Here is a 17,454-nt window from a genome sequence, read left to right as displayed (position 1 = left end):
TATGTAAGTGCCCCAACATGGGGTAACTTTTATATGCTTTCACCATGACTTTTACCTCTACAGTAAAAAAAAAAAAGTGTACTATAAGCACAATGAAATGGACTGGCCTTTTGTATTCAGTGAAACAAAGCATTTTTTTTCCCTTTCTTTGACTCTGAATTCATGCAGACAGGGTTTATGCACGATTTAAAAAACATCACATTGCAACAAACTGAAACTAAAGTACATTCAGCTGGTCAATAAAGAGGGCACGGTTCTACAATGTGGCCCATACTGTACTGATCACAGCTGTGTTATATTGCTGGTGAGAGAGCGACCCCTACTGGAAAGTTATGTCTTTACAATTTTCAAACATTCTGAGTTGCTTTGGTGCAATTCTCAAATTCTGTGCATCATCCTACTGTTATGACAATTGTGAAATATCAATGATTTGGGGGGGGGGTTAATCAATCCAATTTTTTATGACTTAACCAATCAACTTTTTCCTTAATGGTATGACCTCATTGTTTTGTATTTCTGACCGATTAGTAGTATTAAAAATTCAAATGTTTTGGTCCTCCCAGGGACACCAGTGCATGGGCGTAACTTTGTGCTGAACATTGGGGTGAACAACTTTCTGAGATGTGAACTTCAGAAATGTGCCAGACATACAGTCCTGTGAAAAAAATCTATTTGCATGTTTATATTTGCCATAGTCATTTCCAATTATGATAACTCCATTCTGTAAATACTCCAGTTATCTTTGTCTAATGTTAAAATTTGCCTGATGATCTGAAGCATGTAATATTGACATTATTTTATTAACTTAAAAAAGTAATAAAAACTATTTCATTGTAATCATTTGAAGTATATGAGCAGGTGATATTTGCAGGTAACACATGATTGCTTGGGGTTTTGCCCACCTGCAATACCGTCATGGCTCACGAGGGCGCGTAAAGGGGCCTACATTTCGGCTATCGCTGAAACAGCCAACATAAATATACTTCAGTGCGGTAGGGGGCGGAACATAGCAGTTGCCTTTCATCCGCCACTACACACAAAGAAGAAGAAGAAGCCGCACTAACAGAAAGCGAAGAAGAAAGCGATCACTGTAAGGTGTTTGTTTTCGTGTCATCACTGGTAATCTGCCATCTTTATTTCTTTTAGATTATTGGAATAGCAGATGCCAACTTTTATGCATTTATATGAGGTAAGTTGGACATTTGTGAGCTATAGGCACCAACTGACTATCGCTCGTATAATGTAGAATAGTTCAATTCAGGTCCTGTGGACTTGCACGATAGCTACCTGATGCTAGTTATCGTTCTAACGTTACTGGGGCGTGTTAATGTGCGTGCTAGCTAAAACAGTGCTATCTATCAGTAGTAGCATTGGCGACGCTTAGTTGAATGTCCCTGACCTGTTGGTGATTGTTGTCAACAGTCAGCTTTGTAACATTGCAGTAATAACAGTATGGTTGCTTAAATCTAATGGACTTGCAGTGTGTCCTTAAAAAGAATCATGCAAAGGTTGTATCCAGCAAAGCGCTGACACAGAGCCTGAGAGAGGTGCAGTAAGTGTCCACATCCATCTATAAAACACGGTGAGGGTTCGGTAATGGTTTTGTGCGGCATTTGAGACACGATGTGTTGTGAGTTTCTCAAAATTGAAGGAAATATAAATGCAAAAAAGTACAGTCAGATTTAGATCCATCGTGCGCTATCATGTTGAAAGGATCTGATTCACAACAGCTTCATTTTTCTGAATTGCAATGATCCCAAACACACTGCAAGGCACTAAAAGCATACCTGAATGGAAAAACACACAAGTATTCTGAAAAGCAGCCAACATTCAGAGAAGAGCTTTAAATGTCCTGTAAGAAACCTGGACAAATGTTCCTGAAAAAGTAAAGAAATGAGAAAAGCTTGGCTAACAGACTTCGAGCTATGTTGAAGAATAAAGATGGTCGTGTCATGTGACCTTACAAAGCTGTTTATTGTCTTAAATGAATGTATGAACATAACATGTGGTAAACTTTTCTTTCTTATTATTTTATCCAGTGATGGAGCCCGATTACCCTCCAGAAACACTACATACTGAAAGTGATCATGATAGCGTTTGCAACACCTCCTGGGTCTCTGTGTGTCCCCGAGGCCTCTGGAAGGTCCACCAAAAGCGACTAAACAGTCAGCAGACAGCTTCTGATCCAGCAGGTGTAACACGTATGATACTCATTTGTTCCTTGTTATAATGAATGAGTTTTCTTTACTCCAGCTAACAAATATTTCTTTGTATCTTACAGCAATTTCATCAAATAATTGTCCAAGGTTGGGTTCGCTGTGTAGAGTCCAAGTGCGTCTCAAAGCTAACAATGATGAAGCAGAGAATGTAGCATGTGAAAAAACAGGTGAGAAGCTGCCAGCCCAGCCTGATCCGTTCACCGCTGAACTTACTGAATCTGGTACCACACCCTTTGTGAGGTGTAAAGACTCTGTGCTGCAGGTCCCACTGGGTGACTGGACAACACTGAGGCTAGGGGATGGTCAGTGTGATATCACAGAGGCGTGTTTGGAGGGAATGAGAGCTGGGGAGAAGTGTGAGGTAAGATTTAACTGAGTATTGAAGTCTTTGTTTCAGTATTCTGTTTTTTGATGGATGAGGCAGAAAAAATAAATGTAAACTTCATGAAATAAGAAAAGCTTAAAGTGTATTTGGTGTCACAGAAACAGGAGTATTTGAAAACTTTCTTTACAGTTTGTATTCTGTACTATATGCATTCTGGGATATCTGTCTCCAAGTCCACTGTATCAAGTCTGGGATCAATCTTAGCTTGCAGTAAATGATAACCAATCAGACGTCAGGGTCAGTTGACGAGCCGCAGTGATGATTTAAATTGTTTCTTGATTCCCTGCAGCAAAGGAGCCATGAAAAAATGAATTAAATAGACAAATAATTAAATATGTGTAAAATAAAATTAATTGATATTTTAATAAATTGAAATTTAATTAATTATTTCAGCATTAATTAATTTGTGACACATTTGCCCCTTATTGATAGATGTATTTAATTTCTTTAATTTTGGCACTGCTTGACCTCCACAGTGTTTCTTATTTATTTATTCCACACTTGGTCAACAGTTTGCACAGTTAGTTCTTTCAGACAAACCAACCACACTTTCTATCAGTAAAGCACTGCAACCACGTGTGAAAAGCAGCAGGAAGAAGAAAATATTCTTATTAAACCCTGCTGCCTATCTACAATCCAACTTATATTGCAAGTGGGCACCAAAAGTCAAGGAACAAACTAACATTAACATTTATCTCCGGTCCTAACAACACATTTCCAATCAGAATATACCAGAATAATATATATATATAAAATAAACGAGGCAAAAAAAAATGGATCCTTTTTCAATTAACTCCAATTTCATTCACATTCTTCATATTGAGTTATCGTTTTAGACATGTAACACTTTTTAAAACAATATAAATTTATACAACTCTTTAAATTATAATGAAGAGACTTCCACAGTCGTATACTCCTAATCGTTGGACTCATTAATCTTTGTGTTGTCCTAGCTAGCTGATGCTTAAAGTCAAATTTCCTTCTGTTGTCTTCTCCCCCCGAACACCTTAAAAATACTCTTTGTAACTTAAATTAATATCTCCAATTTCTCAAATTGATCTCTAATTTCTGGCTGACCATCATTTGATAGCTCATCCTAAAACACACATTTCTCTCAACCTGTGTAAATACTGTTTTGTTTAAATGATCTTTCCCTTCATCTTTCTTGATGAAATCGTGATGGCTAAATGACCGATGCTCTGTCGTGTTTATCCTTGGTTTTGTTTTTAACTGTCAACCGTGTAAAGATGAAAGGTCTTAACATTGTATTTTGCTACCCAGATACAGCTTTCTCCTTTGGAAACTGGACCAGATGCTGCTGTTCCCCACCCCTCAGATGAAAGCCTTCCCTTTTTTGCCACAGTGGAATTGCAAGCTTTCACACCAGGCAAGGAAGCCTGGGAGATGTCTCCTGGTGAAAAATGGGAATGGGTCAAGTCACACAAGGACACGGGCGGAGTGAGATTCAGGAGCGAGGATTTGTGGGGGGCCGCGGACAGCTACAGCAAGGCCATGAAACTAGTCATCACTTTTTGTAATCACGTTAGAGATGTGGCGAAAAAGGGATGGGAGTATGAAGCTGAGGAGCAGAGAGAAGCAACTCTGGAAACACTTGATCCTTCAGCTGAAGAACTCAACAAAATGAAAGCTGACCTCCACTCCAACTTGTCCCTGTGCCAGCTAAAACTGAACCAACCAGAGCGGGCTAAGGCCAATGCTGCTAAAGCCACTCAGCTGGAACCCGGCTGTGCCAAAGCCTGGTACCGGCTGGGGAAAGCATGCCAGATTGTGAATGAATTGGAAGAGGCCAAACAGGCATTTAGGAAACTGCTGGAGCTGCAGCCAGAAATGCCTGCTGCTCTGAAAGCGCTTAAAGATATTGCAAGTAGAGAGAAAGCAACAAATGCACAGCTGGGACTGAGACTAAGCAAAATGTTCAGCTCAAGATAAAATATCAGTAGAGAGAAATGTGTGTTCTCATGATTCCCCATTAAATGTAAGTGCATTAACAACCACTGCCTCGATCTAAAATAAAGCCACTGTGATGTTGATTCATGTTTCTCCTCCAACTCTGTTCTTCCTTTCTTGTGAGAGATGCACGAAGGTAGAAATCACACGTCAGAAGGTTTATTTGGAATTGTAGTTGCAGGAGAAAGAGACAAATGACACCATGACAACATTTCTTTGTAGCCTATCTTTTATATTATGGTCTACATCAATTCCCTCATTGCCCCCTATTTTTTTTTTTTCAGCTTTAAAAATGCATGGATAACAACAATAATTATACTTTAGCATTATAATATAATTTTGATACAAATCCTCCTTCACACCGGTAGATTAACCACGCTAACATAAGAAATGATTTTGGTAGTTACCAGTGCTGAACCAACCAGAGCGGGCTAAGGCCAATGCTGCTAAAGCCACTCAGCTGGAACCCGGCTGTGCCAAAGCCTGGTACCGGCTGGGGAAAGCATGCCAGGGCAGCTATGGCAGAAACCCTACACTGGGTGGTGGTCTAATTTTTTGTTTTATTTCTTGTAAAAGAAAAACCAGTGTTGCCAACTTAGCGACTTTGTCGCTATATTTAGCGAGTTTTCAGGCCCCTTAGCAACTTTTTTTTCTAAAAAGCGACTAGTGACAAATCTGGCGACTTTTTCTGGTGTTATTGGAGACTTGTTTATGACGACTTTTTGACGTGAAAGAGCGTGTTGCTCTTACTCTGAACAAACAGCGGTGCTGCCGTGGGCACCTCACCCGTGCTAAAGCGCTCACGGGCGGAGGATAGTCCTCCCCCAGCTGCAGGAGATGTTCACACCTATGCGTCCAAACTGCAAATGAATCGCGCATGAGCGAAGCCGCTGCTCCGCACTGAGCAGTCAGTTCTTATTTTACTGTTATGCTGTTTTGTGGATCACAAGATTTAAAACTACTTATAAACACACACACAAAGTAACTCCACCAGAGTGCCTGTTTCGGGTCACTTTTGCCGGTCCAAGACCGCGGTAAAGTGAGCCGTCATTTGTGAGCCGCGGTCAAGCCAGCCGCCTCCTATCCGCCGCATAAATTTCCTTGCGCTTTTACACCAGTCTTTACGGTAGCGCCTTTTCGCCTTTCGACTGAAAGCCTAGACTCGCGTGCACACACACAAATTACAATGGAACAGCCCAATACAGCCATCGTGACAGTCTGGTTGCATATTCAAAAATTCATTAAAAATCATTCTTAAAAGTTGATGCCAAGCTTTCAACACAATCCTCTTCTCGGACACCTACTTTACCTCTGGGGCAGGTTTTACCCAGATTTACTGTAATATTACTCAGAAATCACAGTAAACTCATATTCAGTGCAATACAGTCAATACACTACAATTATGTTTATTTCAAAAATTCATTAAAAGTCATCCTGAGTAGTTGATGTCCAACTTTCAACACATCCCTCCTCTGGGACACCTACTGTACCTGTGTGCCAGGTTTCAGCCAGATTCACTGTAAAATTCCTCAGAAATTAAAGGACATTTATATGCAATTCAATACAGCCAATACACTACAATTATGGAAATTTCAAAAATTCATTAAAAATCATCCATAATAGTTGAGGTCCAACTTTCAACACTTTCTTACTCTGGGCGTCCTACCGTACCTCTGGGCCAAGTTACATCTCAATTCACTGTAATCTTTATCAAAAATTGAAAGAACAATTATATGTCAATGCTGGATGTGTGTCCTTTCAAAGTGACACTAAATAACAGAACTCAGGCACATCAGGGAATAATCCAAAAGGCGGATTTATTAAACAAAAACAACATACAAAATATCTCTAACCCATACTACATAACCTAAAAAGAAACAAAGGGACACTTAGAAGCACAAGGAAACAATACTGAAAGGGCAAGAGACACAGTCCAAACATAATCCACAACTAAAATGCCAAAAGAACAAGTCATCCCACATAGCAGACGGGTCTTGCCTGGATCTGGTGTCAAGCCGGCACTGCTGGCTGACTTCTGGCATGGTAAGATGGCACTGTTTATGTGATGGCATGCCACATTTGGCCTGATTGGGTGAATGTGACATGTTGTATAGAGCACTTTGAGTAATATGGGTGAGTAAAAAAGCGCTGTATAAGAATCAGTCCATTCACTGTCTGAACAGAGTTTCGTCATGTTACTTTTGCACTATTATGTTCCAGCACATGTTGTTATTACATGGCTTACATGGCTAAGGTACACATTAGGCTGACATCTGGGGCCAGAGCTGAAACTTGGCCCAGACGTACAGCAGGTTTCCCGGAGGAGGTATGTGTTGAAAGTTGGACCTCAACTACTATGGATGATTTTTAATGAATTTCTGACATTTCCATAATTGTAGTGTATTGGCTGTATTGAATTGCATATAAATGTCCTTTAATTTTTGAGGAATTTTACAGTGAATCTGGCTGAAACTTGGCACACAGGTACAGTAGGTGTCCCAGAGGAGGGATGTGTTGAAAGTTGTACCTCAACTACTCAGGATGATTTTTCATGAATTTTTGAAAATTGAGAGAATCCTATTGTATTGACTCTATTAGATTGAATACAAGTTTCCTTTAATTTCTGAGGAATTCTACAGTACATCTGGCTGAAACTTGGCACACAGGTACAGTAGGTGTCCCAGAGGAGGGGTGTGTTCTGAGCCCCCTGCTGTACTCTTTGTACACATATGACTGTGTGGCCACTACCAGCTCCACCACCATCATCAAGTTTGCTGACGACACCGTCGTGGTGGGCCTGATCTCTGATAACAACGAGACGGCCTACCTGAAGGAGATTAGGAATCTGGAGAACTGGTGCCAGAGGAACAACCTCCTTCTAAACGTCAGTAAGACAAAGGAGCTGATAGTGGACTTCAGCACTAAGCAGGAGAGGAACTACCAGACCCCCGTCATCAACGAGTGCCCAGTGGAGAGAGTTGAGAGCTTCAAATACCTCGGAGTTCACATCACACAGGACCTGTCATGGTCCTGTCACATCAACACCGTGGTGAAAAAGGCCCGACAGCGTCTCTACCACCTCAGACGCTTGAGAGACTTCCAACTGCCCTCCAAGGTGCTCAGGAACTTTTACTCGTGCACCATAGAGAGCATCCTGGCGGGAAACATCTTAACCTGGTTCGGGAACAGCACCATGCAGGACAGACGAGCTCTACAGAGGGTTGTGCGGTCAGCTGAGCGCACCATCCGCTCCGAGCTCCCTGACCTGCACTCAATCTACAGCAGGCGGTGCTGGACCAAGGCCAGGAAGATGGTGAAGGACCTCAGCCATCCCAACAACAGACTGTTCTCTCTGTTGAGGTCAGGAAAGTGATTCCGCTCCCTGAAGACCAACACAGAGAGACTGAGGAGGAGCTTCTTCCCGCAGGCGATACGGTCTCTCAATCACACCACCACACAGTACTGACCCACACATATGGTTCTTACACACACACTGGACTTTCTGAACATTGTTTCACTTCATTACTTAAATCACGCTGCTGTTATTGTGTATATATTTATTTATATTTCTTCATACATTCTTATATAGTTCTATATTGTGTATTTTGTTGTACAGTTATTTTATTTTCAACTTTAATTTATATATTTTATCTTATTCTTTCCCAGTTAAATTTACCCTTCATTCTAATTTGTGTTGTACAGTTATTTCATTTTTAACCTTAATTTATATTTTATTCCTTCCTAGTTAAATTTACCCTTTTTAATTTTTCATATTTATTTCCTATCTTATTCATAGCCTTTTCCTTTTTTGTTTTCTTTAGGTCACGAGCAGTTGTCCAAGCATTTCACTACATATCGTACTGTGTATGACTGTGTACGTGACAAATAAAATTTGAATTTGAATTTGAAAGTTGGACCTCAACTACTCAGGATGATTTTTAATGAATTTCTGAAATTTCCATAATTGTAGTGTATTGGCTGTATTGCATTGAATACAAGTACCCTTTAATTTTTGAGGAATTTTACAGTGAATCTGGCTGAAACCTGGCACACAGGTACAGTAGGTGTCCCGGAGGAGGAATGTGTTGAAAGTTGTACCTCAACTACTCAGGATGATTTTTAATGAATTTCTGACATTTCCATAATTGTATTGACTGTATCGGGCTGTTTCATTGTAATTTGTGTGCGCGCATGTGCGTGCGACTGTTCGCGCGAGTGCACGTGTGCGCGGGTATAGGCTTTCAATCGGCACATAAAGCGAAAAGGCGCTACCGTAAAGACTGGTGTAAAAGCGCAAGGAAATTTATGCGGCGGATAGGAGACGGCTGGCTTGACCGCGGCTCACAAATGACGGCTCACTTTACCGCGGTGGTCCAAGCCCGGGTAAAGGAGCAGGGTTGGAATTGTGACATTAAAAAACAATAATTGCTCAAATAAATTTAATTTGTAGTTATAAATAAATTCTAACTGCATTTAATACGTTTTTGCTCACTTTATGTCTCTTCCACGATGTTATTTCTCTCTCCAACAGTTATATTAGCATGATCCATTATGCAAATTAGGCGATGACGTCATTTAGCGACTTCTAGCGACTTTTAGGACAGCCAATAGCGATTTTCCTTACTGAGGAGTTGGCAACACTGAGAAAAACTTCCGTGTGCACTTTGACAAGACTGTGGATTGCACAACACTGGTCACTACATTCTTCATTTCCGGTTAATACTTGTACAGCTGCTGTTATTGTGTGTGTGTATATATATATTTATTTATATTTCTTCATACATTCTTATATAGTTCTATATTGTGTATTTTGTTGTACAGTTATTTTATTTTCAACTTTAATTTATATATTTTATCTTATTCTTCCCAGTTAAATTTACCCTTCATTCTAATTTGTGTTGTACAGTTATTTCATTTTTAACCTTAATTTATATTTTATTCCTTCCTAGTTAAATTTACCCTTTTTAATTTTTCATATTTATTTCCTATCTTATTCATAGCCTTTCCTTTTTTTGTTTTCTTTAGGTCACGAGCAGTTGTCCAAGCATTTCACTACATATCGTACTGTGTATGACTGTGTACGTGACAAATAAAATTTGAATTTGACCCTAAACAGCCTCGACACAGTTTGCAGCACATTTCAGGCTAATAGATTCACATTTTTAAGGTATTTTTACTGCTGTCAAATGTACAATTAGGTCACATTTGACACAAACCGTGTGTGAAGGGTTAAAACGGTAAAACGTTCTTGTACGTTTTACTCCCCGCCGGGTGGAAAGCCGACACACCCAAATACACGGTTGCATCAAAATGCCGAAACCCGGGATCGAACCAGGGACCTTTAGATCTTCAGTCTAACGCTCTCCCAACTGAGCTATTTCGGCACACGGTGTTGAAGGTTACCAGGGTCTACAAACTTTTAAATTGGCTACAAGGCAAAAAAAGATGTTTTCATTCCTGATGCGTGATTAGTTTGAGAAGAGCTTAGCCTGTCTTAACTCGTCGAGTTTAATACGTGACGTGATTTAGCCCCTCAGTTGTATGGTTCCGTTTCACCCACGTGAATATACTCAAACCTACATTATGCATTCTCGTTAAGTAGAACGTGGACTTATTTCAGCTTGGTTTTAATTATCTTCCGAGTTCAGAGGCGAATGCCTTTAAATAAGTAAATCGCTGCAGTCACATGTGAAGTCAGTTTGGTTCAAACATGCATAAGCCCCAAATGTTAATTATGAGCTGGAAATGGTGTAATCCACTAAAGTCTATAATGTTGGCCACGTGACAAAGAAATAATACAGACAATTCCATGTGAAAAAATTAGAAATTTAAAGTTTTTGTCAAAATGTTCGCAAAGACATTGTGTGGTGAGGAATAAAGCAGGAGTTAGAATCGAGAGCTCTCGTGTCGTCTGTGTTTACCTCCACAATAGCATTTCTAAACATACTAATTACATTAAGAAAGATAATTATTTCAGGGTAAAAAAAATACTGGGATCAACTTTTTTACCCATCTAGCCACAACACAAACCACTGCTGAGCAATGATGTGTTTTAACTTTGTTAACGTCAAAGCTTGTAAAATCAAGTTAAAACTGAGGGTTATCTTCCAGTTTACATACGTTATAAAAACCTAAGCAAGGTTTTGAGCTGCCACTTGAGAAAGCATCGGTTTAAATGTGAGAAAAGCAATCGTTGATGCTTACAAAGTGTTCACTGCGTTTCCAAGTGCTGGGCAGCAGGTTGACTGATCTGCATGGAGAGTAATTTGTGTGGATGGAGCTCAGATGGATGCTCTCCAAGATAAAGACAATGCTGGATACCTCCCACGCAGTCCATGACATGCTGGCTGGTCACAGGAGCATGTTCATTGAGAGACTGAGATTACCAAAAAGCACCACTGAACCACACAGGAAATGATTCCTGTCCGTGGCCATCTCCCTGTACAACTCCTCCAGCTAATACACTGTAAACTGCAAATCGATCAAATATGAAGGAGGTTGGGATGGCTACAAGAAATGACTCCAGCAAAAAGGATACACAGTTCACTGTTAGCATCAGAGCAGGCTAATAATTTTCATACTGGTAATTTTTGGTTCATGTGAAATCTCTTCTTCTTCTGTGGTTCACACCACCCTCATCCTCATAGAGCAGAAACATTCCTACATCCGTATGCTCTTCGTGGACTTCTCATCTGCTTTCAACACAATGATCCTACAGACACTTGTTGATAAATGACTGACTCTTGGACTGAGCTCTACAGGGACACCTGTATCATGAAGGACCCCACTCACCCAGCACACTCACGCTTATTTTGCTCTTCTCAGAAAAGAAGTTGCCAAGTAAAAAAAAAGAAAAAAATCAAGGAACTATTACTTTATCAATATGAATGTCAGCAAAGTCTCATAATGATAGAGATGTAATGTTGCAGTATTAAATGCCCCCCCTCCCATACACGCACACACTCAGTTCTTCTTATTCTTCTGAGACTTTGTGCTGTCCGTTTGCCTCTGGGCTGCTGACAGATGTTTCCATGCATCCAAAATGAGCGCCAGCGGTATGACGATCCACAGGGTGTTCATAAACACAAAGTAGAACCAGAAGTAGATTGGATGTCCCAGCTCGCTGTGGGCGTAGCCATCTCTGTGCTCTGTGAAGAAGTAGAGTACCGCTCCATATGCCTGGCCTGAGTCAGATTACGTGAGAAGACAAAATAAAGCTACAATTAAGCAACAATTTATTTCCACCTGAGGTTGGCATGAAGATAGCTTCTGTCCCGTCTTACCTACTGAAATGATGAGCTGCAGGAGAAATCTGTAGGGCTTATTGGTTAAAAAGGCATAAACAGCCCAAAAGCTGAATGGACCCCACAACCAAGCAGTCACAGTCTCCATACAAACAGTAAAGTTATCAGCACTAGAGAGAAAAGAAACATCAATCGCAACTTTTTAAAATCATTTTTATGCACAAAATTGAGAGCAGAAATGAGCTTACATTGCATATCGACTGTCTCCCTTGCAGTACTCTTTCCCTGTGAGAGAAAAACATAAAACACATTGACCCGATTTTACACACACGCACACACACGCACACACGACAGGTAGGTTATGCATTTTTCTAAACACATGTTCTCCGTTAGTACTCACACAGCTGTGACAGAAAGCGCTGATCTCCTGGAATTATATCATAATATAGCGAGAACCAGCCCTCGATTACACAATGGATGAAGCCACAAACAGCAAACCAGCACACAGCCAGGCGCCTCCATGCGCCCAGGCTGCTGGTGGCCTGGCCGGTGATCAGCCAGGTCACCAGCATAAACAGCCCAGACACAGAAAACAGAAACACCAGAATCTCTGACATCGACCGATCGTTGGCCACATAAGTGGGAATTGAAAGGTCCCGAGGCCAGTAAGGGTGATGAGATGCTTCAGAGGAGTCCATTATCTGTTTGAATACAGAAACATAATCAGCACTAGACTTAAAAGTGTAGAGTTAAACATTCTCTGTATTACATTATATTACATTCTGTTCTAGTTAATTCACAGAGTTAAAAGTGTAGCGTTTTATGTGAGAAGTTCATCGGTGTGCTTTTATCCTTACCGTAGATGCCACCAAATGGGTGTTCAGCTCCACAGGTAATTTGACCTAATACACAGCAGGTCAAAGATTCACTGCTATCTAACATACCCGCGCACATAAACTCAAACGAGGAACTCCGTGCCTGGGGGACGTTACCCGTGGATCACAACAGCCAATCAAACATCTTTAAGCATAGAGCTATTGCACATGAGATCTACTGGCTCACTGATTGGCTCTTCCTCTCGGAACATGGACGTTGTCTATGACATCTACCAATGAAAAGGGATCAGCCCTCTTTTTCAAGGCGAAAGTCATACAATGTTTTAGGGTAGGGTAGAAAATGGCCTTCAATCGGTAGATGCTCCATCTGATAATGATTTAGTAAGGAAATATTTACAGTTAACCTTTCACTCGCATGGACTGAAAATACCATACCATACCATACCAACTTTATTTCTAAAGCACTTTAACATAAAACCAGAGTTTCACAAAGTGCTGTACATGTTAATAGCATACGTAAAGAAAATTAAAATGAGATACGATAAAATAAATAGATACAATAAATTGAAACATGTTAAAACAAATTGACGAGAAACTGAAATTGAAAATGACGAGAAACAAAATGTAGCTGAAGTAAAGCCCTCTTAAATATACAAACCTAACGTGGAGTGCACCCATGTGATTTCCGATGATCATTTGGTCTAAATAGGTTAAAGGAAAGACTTGTAATTACCCTAAAAACCTTACATTTTTACTTTAAAGTATACGAAACAAAATTTGCTCTTTACGGCATAGTAAGAAAAGAGTCGTCCCAAGCCGTGCCAGGGTTTTATCCCTGCCGTGACCCGGATTCGAACCGGGGTTGCTGCGGCCACAACGCAGAGTACTAACCACTATACGATCACGGCGCGCTACTGGGAGACATGCTCAACAGTGAAGCAGAAGCGTATATGTAACTGTGTGAGCTGCGTCGTCGAAGAGTGGTTTGACGTCTCGCGGCAGACGACTGCTGTTTAAAGTGACGTTGTGACCGTGTGCGGATCTGCTTTCCGTTAAAAATAGTTTAATTAATTAATATTCTAATGTGAGTCCTGCATAAATAGTTTCTTTTTTAATACTGAGAGTCGTTTTCATCTTAGCTGAAGTTTTTTTAAGCTGTTTTTTTTTAATCAGTTCTTCAGATGGTACCTGTCAAAGCTACAAAAAGGAGGAACAGTAGTAAATATTAAATGTCACTTAAATACTAAATATATGTACAAATAAGTCACAGTTCCATATATATCCTTCATCTATAGATATGTAGTCAGGGTTGTTATTGCTCCCATATGGTCTAGCGGTTAGGATTCCTGGTTTTCACCCAGGCGGCCCGGGTTCGACTCCCGGTATGGGAACTTCGTTTTTTTTTTATGTTGGTTTTATGGTTTTATCAAATTTGGAACAAAATGTTTTTTATTCATACTTTAATGAGATTCGACAATTTACTTAATGACTTAGAAAGTCAGTGACTGTAAAACAGCAACAAAAAATTATGGGAAGGGTAATCTTAACAATATCTCAATATTATTGCTTTCGTACAGCGTTTCTTCGAGTCCATTTCCATAACAGTACATAGGATTCCAGGACTCATAAATGATTCAAAGTCACACTTCACAAAGTGTATTAGCGATATGTTTGGTATTAGTATTTTCTGTACGTTTGATATATGAACACGTGATGTATACCACGTGGTTACGTGTCACGTGACGGTACACGGAAGCACTCAACAGATTCTGTTCGGTTTACTCAAACGTTGTACATCAAAATAGCGGTAAAGACTACCCGCGAAGGAGGCTTAAATTGGCGCAGAGAGTGAGTATGGGTGTGTCAGAATCAGAGGAATCTTCTTTGTTACTGGACGAAAAGCTGCTTCGTTTCATGGAGCAGCTGGAGTTACTGGAGGAGAAGCGAGCCACTTTCAACTCTCTCATAGAGCAGGTACCTGTAGTGTCCTTGTTGATAAATAGCCAACATCAGACATTTAAGTTCAATTTTTGCTCCCTAAGAATCTGTAGGTAAAAATATAGAAAATAAATCAAAATGTATATGGCATTTTGGGCTGTAGGTGTTATATAATGGGAAATATCTTAGTGTGGTATATTAACAGACTTTAGGGCTATGTTGACTGTGTTTAAATTCCATAAAAAGCCATATAAGGATTTTCAAAAATAAATTTACGCAAAAAAGGTTTGTAATAAAAATGCTCTTTTTTTACATTCTGCCTGTATAATTTGACTTTACCATTTTCCCCTCAGGGGTGGTTTTCTATGAGCAAGGCACGATATACGATGGGAAACAAACAAGTCTCTGCACTTCAGTATGCAAGTGAGATTGAGCCACTAGTCTGTGTTCAAACTAGGTGAGGAAGCAGTAATTTTTATGAAAAACGAAAAGTCTGTTGATCACTTTAATTTGTTTAAAAGGCTCTTTTAAAACGTATATTTGTATGTAACAGGACACTGGACAATGGTGAGGTGGAATTCACCACTGAAAGATGTACACAAACGTGTCGTAAAGAGTCTGGAAAAGATCAGAGAGCTATAGAGGATATAGGACCTCAAGAAGAAGGTGATGCAGTATTAAAGATGTGTGTCGTTGATGTCTACTATTAACTCTGTTATTGATGACACTATTTGATTTACAAGGTGTCAGGAGAAGAAACAGACCAAAAAGAGAGATTGGAGAAAAAGAGGAAAGCGAGAGCACTGGTAGCGAGAAAGCTCCAGCTGGAAAACGTGACCAGAATCCTCAGCAAGACCCACTGAAGTGGTTTGGAGTTTTGGTGCCACAGTCTCTAAAACATGCACAATCATCTTTCAAGCAAGGTATGTTACATGCCAAAGGACATCTTAGTGTTATGGTTTCAGGTGAAACCTACTCTGCCTCAACTATGGATGAGATTATACTTTCAATGTCTGCAAATAGGCTAGGGTCTGCTGTCATCTGAGATGGAAATTTCATGATCGGATGGTGAGCACGAGGGTCCGTGCGAATGCAGAGAAATTACCTTATACTACACATGTGTCCCAGCTGGTTGACTTCACAGAAGTATAACAGGAACCATGTGGAGTAACATGTGACTACTTCTGGACATATATCAGATGAACCAGTCTTTGAATTTGATCCATATGTGCCAGTATTGCCATCTCAAAACAATGCAGCTAGAGAGATCGCAACCACAAACACAAAAAATAAACAAATCTACAAAACTGACGATATGCATGAATAGCTTTTAGGGAAAAAAATATGCTACAGAGAAATCAAACACAGGAAAACTGAAAAACATAAAGAGAACACGTGCAATATAATCTGCAGCACATAAAACGCCTTTTTTATTATTGTGTCTATTACCATGTAATGCAAGACTCTAGATATGCAAACCTTAACTCATATGCATATGAATCAAGGTTTGCTTTGTGCAGCTTGTTAGATATGAATAGAGGTTTCCAGAGTCCTGTGTATACTCACAGCACGATGGCTACAGCTTCTGTTGCATAAGTAAATTTGGATATGGGCAAAGATATTTCTTGAAGGTAGGAGAAAGCTCCTGCTGTTCTGCTGCTCCACCACTCACCAATTTAATTGTTGTTTTCTGTCATTACAGTAATAGAACTGTCTGCTGAGATCGCAGCACTCCAGGCTGCAGTTTTGAGCGCCAGACAGGAGCTGAAACACAGCTTGCAAAACAAGCACACTCCAGGGGAAAGGCTCAGCAACTCAGCTGGACAAGGTAGCAGACATAATACTTCTGCTGAGTCAAAGCAGGAGGAGGCTAAAAAACAGCTTTCAGCCAAGGACAGTCAGTAGATGATGCTTCAGGGGCTCGTTAACTAAAAAGAGAGCTTCCTGGTGGAGCTGGACGAGCAGATCCCAGCAGTTCAAGCTTTCTGTGGAAATCATTGGTAATTTATTTATTTCATCTCTTTTTTTCCTTTTAATTGAGATGGATGTGTTTGTGAAAATGGTCTTATTACACATGTTGTAAAATCATAAAATGTTAGCAGAACCTGTTTAAATGTTTTCAATAAATGGCAAGCAGTGCTTTGGCATAAGGCTGCCTGTTTTTGTGTGTGTGCTGTAACTAATTACTTTATTAATTGTCAATAAAAGTGTAACTTTATTTTATCAAACACAATCCATTAATTAAAAAAAGTTCAGGGTTGGCAGCTTGTGGAAATGTTTCATAGATGTTGTTTTCATTTTGATGAAATACATTAGAAATAGTATATTCTCTGCATTTTCTTTCCAGACGTATTGCTTGTGGAGCCCAAAAATGCTGAATACTAAAATGTAAAAATATATCGAGTAATTATATACATGAAATATACAAATGAACCAACAATTTTTGAAAATGAAATCACATTAAATTAAAAAATATACCTCAATCATGCACTATTAAAAATGTCTGAACCTCTTTGTGTCTTGTATTTATAGCCTAACAACAAGTCAACACACATTTACATCCCACGTCTCCGCAAAACCTCGTTTAAAAACACACGAAAAGCTGAAAGATGTGTTTTGTTGTGTTTACTAAATATTATGGAAAGTAAAAGTCACCGTGATTTATTGTCTTTAAAATGCGCTCAGAATTTTCACACCCACCATGTTTCATATGTAAAACACGACACGATGCTATGTGCAAGTCAGTATGAGTGTTTTCTATTTATATTATTACCAAGCCAGAGACGCAGACCTAATTTACATTTTTGGGAAATGATGCTGTACATCCGGAGAAACTCTGGCTGTTATCATACCGACATGAGCAT

General features: G+C 39.8%; 3 protein-coding genes and 3 non-coding genes across 7 annotated transcripts; 3 read left to right on the top strand and 3 right to left on the bottom strand.

The window, feature by feature from the left end:
* Positions 1 to 1,030: 1,030 nt before the first annotated feature.
* Positions 1,031 to 4,655, top strand: fkbpl (FKBP prolyl isomerase like). Of its 2 annotated transcripts, none has more exons than XM_085394916.1 (4): positions 1,031 to 1,189; positions 2,040 to 2,192; positions 2,282 to 2,580; positions 3,886 to 4,655. In XM_085394916.1, exons 2-4 carry the CDS (start codon positions 2,042 to 2,044, stop codon positions 4,552 to 4,554), a joined length of 1,119 nt encoding a protein of 372 aa, XP_085251042.1. In that variant the 5' UTR covers positions 1,031 to 1,189; positions 2,040 to 2,041; the 3' UTR covers positions 4,555 to 4,655. The 2 variants fall into 2 exon arrangements, with proteins under 2 accessions (XP_085251042.1, XP_085251041.1); XM_085394915.1 differs by having other exon boundaries at positions 2,040 to 2,201.
* A 5,228-nt stretch (positions 4,656 to 9,883) lies between these two features.
* Positions 9,884 to 9,956, bottom strand: trnaf-gaa (transfer RNA phenylalanine (anticodon GAA)). The gene has a single exon. It is a non-coding gene; the product is annotated as a tRNA-Phe (tRNA).
* A 226-nt stretch (positions 9,957 to 10,182) lies between these two features.
* On the bottom strand, positions 10,183 to 12,814 carry ebp (EBP cholestenol delta-isomerase). Its single transcript, XM_085393747.1, has 5 exons — positions 12,674 to 12,814; positions 12,217 to 12,517; positions 12,065 to 12,101; positions 11,856 to 11,986; positions 10,183 to 11,756 (listed from the first exon to the last, which is right to left on the bottom strand). The coding sequence occupies exons 2-5, from the start codon at positions 12,512 to 12,514 to the stop codon at positions 11,536 to 11,538; spliced, it is 687 nt and encodes a 228-aa protein (XP_085249873.1). The 5' UTR covers positions 12,515 to 12,517; positions 12,674 to 12,814; the 3' UTR covers positions 10,183 to 11,535.
* Positions 12,815 to 13,488: 674 nt separating this feature from the next.
* Positions 13,489 to 13,560, bottom strand: trnah-gug (transfer RNA histidin (anticodon GUG)). The gene has a single exon. It is a non-coding gene; the product is annotated as a tRNA-His (tRNA).
* A 411-nt stretch (positions 13,561 to 13,971) lies between these two features.
* On the top strand, positions 13,972 to 14,043 carry trnae-uuc (transfer RNA glutamic acid (anticodon UUC)). The gene has a single exon. It is a non-coding gene; the product is annotated as a tRNA-Glu (tRNA).
* A 355-nt stretch (positions 14,044 to 14,398) lies between these two features.
* Positions 14,399 to 17,096, top strand: vma22 (vacuolar ATPase assembly factor VMA22). The gene is made up of 5 exons (XM_085393890.1): positions 14,399 to 14,626; positions 14,944 to 15,047; positions 15,144 to 15,256; positions 15,334 to 15,513; positions 16,293 to 17,096. Exons 1-5 carry the CDS (start codon positions 14,507 to 14,509, stop codon positions 16,493 to 16,495), a joined length of 720 nt encoding a protein of 239 aa, XP_085250016.1. The 5' UTR covers positions 14,399 to 14,506; the 3' UTR covers positions 16,496 to 17,096.
* Positions 17,097 to 17,454: the final 358 nt, after the last annotated feature.

This window comes from Rhamphochromis longiceps, linkage group LG20 (genome assembly GCF_057381845.1).
Source record: "Rhamphochromis longiceps isolate RC_006_pf linkage group LG20, R_longiceps_female_GT1.1, whole genome shotgun sequence".
In the NCBI taxonomy this organism is placed as follows: Eukaryota; Metazoa; Chordata; class Actinopteri; order Cichliformes; family Cichlidae; genus Rhamphochromis; species Rhamphochromis longiceps.
This window is presented reverse-complemented; position numbering and strand designations above follow the sequence as displayed.